Consider the following 11,267-nt stretch of genomic DNA (forward strand, 5'->3'; position numbering starts at 1 on the left):
AATTTTTCTGAAAATATGAAAGGCTGCGTCATTGTGATTGTCAGTTTGCCTTCAGAAAAAAAGAAGAATTTGCTCAAGGCGCGCGAATATTGCAAAATAAATTATTTTTAAACATCACAAAAATATTGTAAAAATGGAAGTTATAAATGCTAACAGACAGGAGCCACAGTTAAATCTTGGTATGTAAATTAAGAAAACAATTACGTTTTGAATTAATAGTAATTTTTTAGATATTAATGGGCAACGTAACTTCATCAAGTACTATGCAAAATTGGAGGAAGTAAGATTTTAAAAAGATATATATATATGAATATATTTTTTTAAATAAATTAATTAAAAATTAACTTTCATAGAAACCTGCAACCACTGTACGCTTCTTCGATCGCATTGATTTTTATACTGTCCATGGCACTGACGACTGCGAACTCATTGCAAAGCTTGTCTACAAATCGACCGCTTTTGTGCATCACCTTTTACCAGATGAACCTGAAAAACTCAGTTATGTTACGCTTTCAAAGGCCAACTTTAATATGGCTGTGCGAGAGTTATTGTTAGTACGTAATTTCCGCGTAGAAGTTTATATACGGCCGCCTGGAGCTGCAGCTGTCAGCAACAATTGGACCCTTGAATACCGTGGTTCACCTGGCAATTTGCTACAATTCGAGGAAATTTTGTTCGGCAATAAGGAGATACTTGTAAGCAATAATTTGTTGTCATTGCAAGTACGCTTAGTTGAGGGTAACCAACGGCGCTTAGGTGTTGCTTTTGTGGAACAGAACGATTGTCAGTTTCATGTATTGGAATTCGTTGACAATGATTTCTTCACCGAATTGGAAGCAATGGTGGTGCTTTTGGGACCAAAAGAATGTTTGTTGCCTGCAGGTGACGGCGAGGTATGTTTTTATAATACGTTGCGTCAATGAGCAACATACTTTATTTCGTTTTAATTATGGATTGTAGTATGTAGCCGTCAAGCAATTGCTAGAGCGCAACAATGTCGGCGTTACTGTGCCAAAGCGTTCTGCTTCTACACCCGCTGAGAAAAACGACTTGCTGCAAGACTTGAATCGGTTGATACGTTTTGCGAAGGGACAACAGGAAGATGCATTAACCTTGCCGGAAATGCAACTTACTATGGCCATGGAAGCGTTGCGTGTGGCGATTAAATATTTAAATCTTGTTAATGACGCTAGCAATTTAGGTCATTACAAAATGATGCAGCTAAACCTTAAACGGTAAGCTCATAAATTAAACAAATTAAATTTTTATTGTTTATGTTCCTGTACATTACAGTTTTGTACACTTGGATTCAGCAGCTGTGGCAGCGCTCAACATTTTACCCAAACCCGGTACGCATCCCAACTCCCCCGGCTATCACTGGCAGAGCATATTAGGTGTGCTCGATCATTGTCGCACCCCACAAGGACATCGCCTTCTGGCTCAGTGGATAAAGCAACCGCTCCGTAGTATTGAAATTCTAAACGATCGCCATGACATTGTACAGTGCTTGCTCGAATCACCTAGCACACTAACTTCCCTTCATGATGACTACTTAAAACGCATCCCTGATGTGCTAATGCTAACCAAACGTCTGCTCCGCCAAAAAGCTACCATGCAGGACCTCTTTCGAGTTTACCAAGTTATTTTGCGTACACCGCGCATAGTAAACACGCTACTAAGTCTCGAAAACGCCACTGTGAAAAATGTTTTGTGTGTTGCCCTGAAATCGCTCTTAGAAGATCTGTCCGGTTTGAAGCAATTAGTTGAGCAAGTGGTGGATTTTGAAGCTATCGAAGCAGGAGATTACCTCGTGAAAGCTTCCTTTGATGAGCAGCTGCAGGACATGAAAAATGATATGTCACGTATTTTAGCTAAAATGGAACGCTTACAGCAAAAAGCTGCAGAAGACTTGAATATGGAGAAAACGCAAGTGCGTCTGGATAATGTTGCAAAAATTGGTTACCACTTTCGTGTCACTTTGAAAGATGATTCCGAGTTGCGTAAAAATAAGAATTATAAAATTTTGGATGTTGTGAAGGGTGGTGTGCGTTTCACCAACGAAAAACTGTCTGAGTATAGCGAAGAGTATGGCAACTTGTGTGAAAAGTATGAAGAACAACAGAAGTCGGTTGTGGAAGAGATTATAAAAGTGGCTATTGGGTACGCGGCGCCACTTAGCTCATTGAATGGCGAATTGGCACAGCTGGACTGTCTTGTCAGCTTTGCATTGGCTGCAATGAGAGCACCAACACCCTATGTGCGGCCGAAAATGTTAAAGGAGGGAGCTGGTGTGCTCTCTTTGAAGGACTTGCGACATCCTTGTTTGGAATTGCAGGAACACGTAACATTCATCGCTAATCACGTGAGATTCGAAAAAGGTAAGCGCCGGGAATATATTGTGTGTATATTTTTATTAATTTTTATTGTACATACATATATACGCAAACTTTTAGATGTATGCAACATGTTCATAATAACGGGTCCTAATATGGGCGGAAAAAGTACATATATACGTTCTGTGGGCACGGCTGTCTTAATGGCACATGTTGGTGCTTTTGTGCCATGTAGCGAGGCGACAATAACGATGGTTGACTCAATATTAGGGCGTGTGGGTGCCAGTGACAATATAGTCAAAGGTTTGAGCACATTCATGGTTGAGATGATTGAGACTTCGGGCATTGTTCGGGTAAGTGAAAGTTTATTTTTAAAATATGTGTGGGTGGGATTGATAATACGTATTAACTCTACAGACTGCCACCGAGAATTCGTTGGTGATTATAGATGAACTTGGCCGCGGCACATCTACATATGAGGGCTGCGGTATAGCTTGGTCCATAGCTGAGTATGTGCACAAATATTACATTTTAAAGATTTTATTCAACCTTTTTTTTTTATATTTGTAGACATTTAGCGAAACAGACTAAATGCTTCACCCTCTTCGCAACACATTTCCATGAGATTACCCACTTAGCTGAGTCTGTAAAGACCGTTAAAAATTGTCATATGGCCGCAGTTGCAGACGCTGAAAATTTCACGCTGTTATATCAAGTACGTCCTGGTGTTATGGAGAAAAGTTTTGGCATACAGGTGGCACGTTTGGCCAATTTTCCCGAAGCTGTTGTACATACAGCTCAACGTATTTATAGTGAGTTCGAAGATGAATATACCGAAAAGCAAGTTCAAAGTGATAAGGAACTGTTGGATAAAATTGATGCAGCTGTAGAGCGGTTAACAACAACGGGTAATGATGTTGACATCGATGAGACGGAATTAAGTGCATTGGTGGAAAATTTCGCTAGGGACATTAAACAACTAGATAGCGAATATTTCCGCGCCGTACTATCCGTGGAAGGAAACTAAAACGTTTACTTTTTTTAAATAACATTGTTTCAGTATTCTTCCTTTTTATATCAAGTTGTAATAAAAATGTTGCTCATTTTTTTGTTAACATGTTGTGTTTCTTCTTAATAGTTAGAGTTATGAATAACGGAGTGCCTTTTAATAGCTTGTATTTTGCGGATGTCTACTTAATTAACACATGTTTTTGAAAATATATATGTAATTATAAACAAAATTTTTTAATAATACAGTATATCAAAACCCGGTTACTTGTAAAACGGTTAACTGCTGTGTTTGAAACAGCTGATTTGGTTTATTGTGAAGTGTTTCTAATAGAGGAAGTAGAATTCATTCCATTCTTGGTTTTTCGAAATGAAAACATATTATTTACAAAATAAATGAACATTAAACGAATTTTTGTTTTGATTATTGGTTAAACACTGCAAAAATTGCTAAGTGAAATGTGTGTATTGAAGAGTTTATAAATTGTGTAGTGACAACCCAATAAGTATAGACTAAATTGAAAATTTTTCTTCAGATTTTTGCAACAGAAAAACTAGGAGAAAATGTCCTTGCTACGACAGTGTGGAGCCACTTTACGGCGTCAGAATGGAGTGCAGCAATTGCTGTTAAAATCCCTAACGATTAGTGGTGGTCAGCGAAACTTCAACCAGCTGTTACTTCAGCCAGCTCCTAGCGCAACAAATAAGGTTGGTTCAGTGCGCGGATATAAAAAATTTGGACACAAAGAAGAACCTACACCACGGCTAACGAGATATTTTCATATATTTGTTGGCACACTGTTCTTCATAACTATATTGGACTGGAAGAGGTATGTGAACGCATAAATATATTTTGGTAACTAGAAATAATTTTTTTTATATACATACATGTATTATTAAACACATATTTTATGATTAGAATAAAGCGCGCCATAATGCCGAAAGTTGATGCCGACGCACCAAAGCCTAAAGATATTCCGCAGAAAAATAAAGTAAAGAATAATGATGATAGCGATGCAGAAGAATCGGATGGTAAAGATGAACCTGCTATTTGCAAGGAAAGGCGTGGTGCCAAGGAAAAAATGGGTTTTCGTGAACGCAAGGTAAGAACATTTTGTGAAGGTTTAAGGAAGGCTTTTTATTAGCTTAATTTTTTAATTTAATATATATTATATATTGTATATAAACATTCACGCAGTGAATATTAAGTCTATTTATTTTAATTTTTGTATATATATATATTTTTGTTCTTTTCACTGTTGTATATTAAATTAATTTTCTTTTAATTTCATGTCACTTGTGTTTAAATTGTTATGAACTTTTTTGTTTACCAAATATTCACAATATGCACAACCCATGATTTGATTGCTTACGTTTTGTTGGTATGCACTGTGTTCATATAAATAAATGAATGGAACGTGCAATTACCCTTGCACTGATTGAAGATCATTGAGTATGAAAACCGTATACGCGCCTACTCTACACCGGACAAAATCTTTCGCTATTTCGCCACAGTACGTCTTACCACAGCTACAAGTACCGAAGTCTGCATGACGCCTGATGACTTTCTGCGTTCGATTTATCCTGGCATGATGCAGCCCGAGGGTATGTTTCTTTCGACCATAACAAAATTAGGACAAACGTACAACAAGTTCTCTACGGTTAAATATACAAAAACGTCCGTTTAAATGTTAAAAAAGTGTACATTTATAATGTATGTGATTATTTATTTTTAAATTTTGTTAATTATTTTCACTTTTCCTGCTTGATTTCACTATGTTTTTATGCGAATATCCAATACGTGTTTGACATATTATTATGTATTACGCGCATAAATAATATTCTGCATTTCATGTCTGGCCAGATTATCGAATACGAAAATCGTATACGTCAATTTTCGACACCTGATAAGGTGTTCCGTTATTTTGCCACTATACAAGTACCGACATCCGATGATCGTTATGAAATCTTTATGACTCCACAAGACTTTCTAACTAGCATGACGCCAGGCATGAAGCAACCAGAGGGTATGTCGAATTAACAGCAAAAAAAATGAAATAAATGAATAAAAGTAATCTTATACAAAGAAAAAATTAAAAATAAATAATTTAAATAAATAATGTAATTTATTGTACATTTTCTTATATATATTAATTATTATTGAAAACTAATATGTCAGTCTCTTTAATTAAACTTATTTTTACTTATAGGTTTGGGACTTGACCAATATCGCCGTTATGATCCGAAGGTACATTTTTTCGTATATAATGTATTTAAGGATTAGGATCTAAAAATTGAAATTTTGAAAATTTAAAATGAAAATTACAACAAAAATGAAATAACATTAATATTAATAATATAAAATATAAATATGAAAAAATATTAAACCAAATAACCTAAATAATAAATATATACATATATATATATGTGTATTTAAAAAAACTAAATCAATTAGAAAGAAAATAATAAGAAACAAGAAGAAACGTTAACTGTGGCTGTATCGAAGTTGTCATACTCTTCACAAGCATTTCTTATAGCATAAAAGTGTATAAAATGATCTTGATCTAAAATTTTCAGCGGTCAGTTAATATAGAGGTACAATCTAAACAATTTCAGCCGAAATAGTTGCGTTGCATTGGAAAATTATCTGTGCAAATTTTTTTTTTTTTTTCTTTTTTTTAAACAGTTGGCTTGGACAGTGATCTATGCTAAATTTCGTGAAAATATCCTGTCAAATAAAAAAGTTTTTCATACAAGAACTAGATTTTGATCGTTCAGTTTGTATGGCAGCTATACGCTATAGTGATTCGATATCGGTGGTTCCGACATAAGAGCAGTTACGCGGAGAGAAAATACCGTGTGCAAAATTTCAGAACGTTATTTAATAAAATGATGGACTAGTTTGCGTATATGTATACAGGCAGACATCGCTATATCGACTCAACTAATAAAAATTACATAACAAATTAAGACAATAATGTAAAAAAATTATAATAAATATATTTTTGTGTCAAAAATTATATAAAAACTAAACTAAAACTTAATATAATATTCCCATAAAAAATAATTACCATAAATAATAAGTTAGTGTAATGGGTAAATAACTCTGAACTACCAAGTAAACTATTTTTAAGCCACTTACAGCATCATTTTTGAAAACACCGGCCCAATTTTCCTCCCTGTATCTAATATCACAAAAACCTTTTTTCTCCTCACCACCTATTGGCTTGGACAGTGATCTATGCCAAATTTCGTGAAAATATCTTGTCAAATAAAAAAGTTTTTCATACAAGAACTAGATTTTGATCGTTCAGTTTGTATGGCAGCTATATGCTATAGTGTTTCGATATCGGTGGTTCCGACATAAGAGCAGTTACGCGGAGAGAAAATACCGTGTGCAAAATTTCAGAACGTTATTTAATAAAATGATGGACTAGTTTGCGTATATGTATACAGGCAGACATCGCTATATCGACTCAACTAATAAAAATTACATAACAAATTAAGACAATAATGTAAAAAAATTATAATAAATATATTTTTGTGTCAAAAATTATATAAAAACTAAACTAAAACTTAATATAATATTCCCATAAAAAATAATTACCATAAATAATAAGTTAGTGTAATGGGTAAATAACTCTGAACTACCAAGTAAACTATTTTTAAGCCACTTACAGCATCATTTTTGAAAACACCGGCCCAATTTTCCTCCCTGTATCTAATATCACAAAAACCTTTTTTCTCCTCACCACCTATAAAACATGCTCTCTACTTACAGGTTGCAGGCGAGGTATTTGTGACAAAAAGTCATTAATAAAGAAATAACAATAACCATAAAAAAGTCGGCTGTAATTGTATGAATAAACGAATGCTATGTGTACCCCCCACTAGTCTATGTTTATAAAGATTCTATATACACCGTTATAATACGAATTAACTTATTTTGCATGTAGCACTAGTATGAATGTGCGTGCAAGGCAAGCACGTCTAATTAGCTTGGCTTGGAAGCATTTTACTGACCCCAAAAACTTGTCCTTAACAAGAAATGTATTAGATTTATAGACATGAATGCTCTTGCACTAATTTAGCTGCTTTCGACACTTAACTTTTTCGAAACTCTTTGTATGCCAAACTATGCCCTTTATTGTTTAACCCGTTTTTGTTGAATATTTAACAAAAAAATATTATTAAAAAAAAAGCAGTACCGTTAACCATTTAACATGTTTGATTTTTGTGTTTTTGAATTTTGTCTTTGTTTTTATTAGAAGAATTTAGCTAATTAATTTTTATTTTATTTAGGATGTTGCTGAGTGTTTGAAGCTGCATTTGGCAAAGGACAGCATTTTCTACAAATTGGGCTCCTTTGGTTTAATTACCTTTTCGGACTACATATTCTTACTAACAGTGCTCTCAAGTGAGTTCTTTATGCTTTTTATATTGAAAAAAAAAAATTAATTAAATAATAAAAAAGAGATGTATTACAAAAATTAAATATTGAAAAAAAATAAATTTTTTTTTAGATTAAAATTACAACAAGAATGGACTAATTAAATATATTTTGCGTTTATTAAATTTATTTTATTTTTTTTATTATATTTATTACGAATAATTTTTTTCTTTATTTTAAAATTGTTTTTAATAATTTTAGCTTCTCGTCGTCATTTCGAAATCGCTTTCCAAATGTTCGACTTGAACGGTGATGGCGATGTGGACAGTGAAGAGTTTGAAATGGTCGCCGATTTGGTGCGTCAACAATCCACCATCGGCATCAGGCATCGTGATCATGCAGCTACCGGCAATACATTTAAGGTATGAGCGTATTACCTAATTATTTTATTTTTCCAATTTGCTTGTAAAATACGTATGTAGGAGTAGATTAGTCTTCCTCGTTGCCACAATTATCTGTCGTTATTATATTTTATTATTGTATTGCCTATATTTGTAAATATGTATGTATTTGTCATACTTTAGTCTACTATATGATCTCCTAATTGTAAAATGTATTTTCTATATCTTTGCTCTTTTGCATATCTTTTGTAAATAACGACTAATGCAAAACTGTCACACCACCACCACTACCACCACTGTAACCACAACTGCCATAACTAACAAATGCCTAATCACAAATATCAATAATTAATATTTTACCTACTAAACCAAAGCCCATGAAGGTATATACTACTTTGGGTAACTGTATAAGTATTTTGCTTAACTAATTCGAAATTCACCTTTTTCACCATAAGCCTACTTTTTGTTAATTAACTTTTCATTTCTATTTATGTTTATTTGTCGCTTTCAGTCAAAATCACCTACATTCTCAATCACTAACTGATATTTTCTCTTTGTGTTGATAACGGTACTACTTTGTTTACCTAATCTAAAATTCACCACCGTACTTTACCACTTTCCATTAGTTCAATTTTTACTCCACAACTCACATTTTCGTTTTCGGTTATTGGTAACTAGGGAAATTAACTAATTTGAAATTCACCTTTTTCACCACAGCCCTACTATTTGTTAACGTTTATTTTCGCTTACTGTTGAAATTAAATTTTGGCCTAAAAAATGATATGCTCCCACTAACATTGTACTATTTTGTTTACCTAATTTGAAATTCACCACCTTTAATTCTCACCATTCCTTTTCACTAATCATTACTTACTCATCAACTCACATTTACGTTTTGGTTTAATGGAAGCTGGGTAACTGTACAACTATTTTGCTTAGCTTATTCGAAATTCCCCTTTTTTACCATAACCCTATTTTTTGTTATTTATTTTCGCTTACTGTGAAAATTAACTATGAATTTTTTTTATAATTGTTAAAAAATTATATTACTCGACTAACATTCTACTCTTTTGTTTACCTAATTTCAAATTCACCACATCTCATCTCCACCTCACATCACCACTTTTCATTTCCACCAATATTTATTTGTCGCTTTGTGTAAAAATTAACTATATTTTCACTCACCCATTCACATTTCCGTTTTGTGTTAATAACGGTACTTTTCAGTTCCCATTTGCACGCTTTAAATTGTCGCTCATTTTCGCTCATTAAATTGGCTAAGCGGCTTATGTTGACCACTTGGTTGTCAAATTAATAATATACTTGAATGTAGAGTTTTTGAAACTTCAACTTTCACAGGGTGTGAACTCGGCGCTCACTCACTACTTCTTCGGCCCGAATTTGGACCAGAAATTAACCATACAAAAGTTCATACAATTCCAAGCCCAACTGCAACGTGAAATCCTAACGTTGGAATTCGAGCGCAAAACTCCGAATAGTGAGGGTCTGATAACGGAGGTGGACTTCGCTGAGCTACTGGTGGCCTATGCTGGCTATTCGCATAAGAAGAAGTCACGCAAGTTGAAGCGTGTCAAGCGTAAATTCAAGGATAACAATTTGGGTATCTCCAAAAAAGATTATCTCGATTTCTTTCACTTCTTGAATAATATTAACGATGTGGACACCGCACTGACGTTCTATCACATTGCGGGCGCATCGATTGATCAGGCTACACTCAAACATGTGGCCAAAACTGTGGCTATGGTGGATCTAAGAGATCATGTGATCGATGTCATATTCACGATTTTCGACGAAGACAGTGAGTACAAATGGCATTTTGTTTTTTTTTATTTTTCGAACTTTTTTTGTAAATAACTTTTATTCGAAATTCGCAGACGATAATCAGCTGAGTAATCGCGAGTTCGTGGCTGTGATGAAGAATCGCTTGCAGCGTGGTTTGGAAAAGTCGAAGGACACCGGTTTCATCAAAATGATGCGCTCGATGTTGAAATGTGCCAAGGAAACAAAGCCGGTGCTTTTGGATCTTTAAACGAGGAAAAAAGATTTAGAGAATTATTCAACGACTGCGCTTTCTAAAAGCTCACCACTTTTAGTTAATTATGAATATTTACCATTTGTGTACACTTCCTATTTACTAAACCAGTTTCTATAAATAGTTAATCTTAACATAACCTAGAATTATACTTTTTTATTTAATTTGTTTGTTCGATAATAAATATGCAATGCAATCGCGTTAAACTCTGGTTGTTTTTGTTTTTGAGACTTCCCGTTATCAAAATAAATCATGTCCAGGAATAGGTTTGGTTAGTTAAATAGCATGATTACGCGAGAGGCCACGAAAAATCCCACTTGGACAGCTGGAGAGGCTTCTCCGTTGTGATGTCTAGAACTCCAAGGTATAGATTAAAAAAAAAACCCGTTGTTATCGACAAAACTGCACTTCGTTCCCACGACAGTCGGGTCTAAGTAATCGGAACGGATCTGGATTATTATCCGGCCTAGTTCCAGTTAAGTACTGGAAGATGGGAAGAGAAAGTATCACCAAAACCTCACTTCTTGTTAGATACTTATATATCGTACAACGCAAAATCTACTCTTAGCGTTGACAATCGCGATATCTTCAGCACCTATTTTCTTATTTTATTATGGGACAGACTTGCCGACTAAGCTGGTATCATAAATTAGGGATCTAACTTACAAAAATAGTATCGCTGTTTGCAAGATCCTCAAGAATCAGTGATTGAGAATACAGTCTGAATTAACCGCTTATATTTTATTGGTTTTTCCTCAGAACTGGATGAGATTGTAGGGTAACCTATCTGCACAGTTGATAGGGTGGAAGAGAAAGAAATCCATTATTTTTGCATTAAATTGAAGATTTTATTTAACACCGATAGAAATAATCGGTTTACTATAGGTCAAAAATAAGTAAATCGTTTTTTTCGATGATTTGTTTATATTTTTAAAGTAATTTCTTAATGACACTGTCAGAGAAACCCTAGCCATCTGATGGAACACAATTCTTCACCTATTATCCAAAACTGTTCGCTTCAGGGCGATCGTCTCCTTCAGACTGTCCAAATATTGACAGTAAAGGTCCGAATGAAGACTTTG

General features: G+C 34.2%; 2 protein-coding genes across 3 annotated transcripts; both read left to right on the top strand.

Annotated features, from left to right (window-relative positions):
• The first annotated feature begins 24 nt into the window (after positions 1-24).
• Positions 25-3,442, top strand: LOC105232419 (DNA mismatch repair protein spellchecker 1). Its single transcript, XM_011214082.4, has 8 exons — positions 25-179; positions 231-280; positions 354-893; positions 961-1,235; positions 1,294-2,378; positions 2,454-2,686; positions 2,751-2,842; positions 2,904-3,442. Exons 1-8 carry the CDS (start codon positions 134-136, stop codon positions 3,358-3,360), a joined length of 2,778 nt encoding a protein of 925 aa, XP_011212384.2. The 5' UTR covers positions 25-133; the 3' UTR covers positions 3,361-3,442.
• A 221-nt stretch (positions 3,443-3,663) lies between these two features.
• LOC105232420 (calcium uptake protein 1 homolog, mitochondrial) lies at positions 3,664-10,391 on the top strand. 2 transcript variants are annotated; one of them, XM_029552844.2, is made up of 9 exons: positions 3,664-3,802; positions 3,878-4,171; positions 4,261-4,444; positions 5,206-5,368; positions 5,552-5,589; positions 7,644-7,758; positions 7,993-8,153; positions 9,492-9,951; positions 10,028-10,391. In XM_029552844.2, the coding sequence occupies exons 2-9, from the start codon at positions 3,906-3,908 to the stop codon at positions 10,180-10,182; spliced, it is 1,542 nt and encodes a 513-aa protein (XP_029408704.2). In that variant the 5' UTR covers positions 3,664-3,802; positions 3,878-3,905; the 3' UTR covers positions 10,183-10,391. The 2 variants fall into 2 exon arrangements, with proteins under 2 accessions (XP_029408704.2, XP_011212386.2); XM_011214084.4 differs by lacking the exon at positions 5,206-5,368 and adding an exon at positions 4,787-4,946 and having other exon boundaries at positions 3,695-3,802.
• Positions 10,392-11,267: the final 876 nt, after the last annotated feature.

Source organism: Bactrocera dorsalis, chromosome 1, assembly GCF_023373825.1.
Source record: "Bactrocera dorsalis isolate Fly_Bdor chromosome 1, ASM2337382v1, whole genome shotgun sequence".
NCBI classification, from domain to species: domain Eukaryota; kingdom Metazoa; phylum Arthropoda; class Insecta; order Diptera; family Tephritidae; genus Bactrocera; species Bactrocera dorsalis.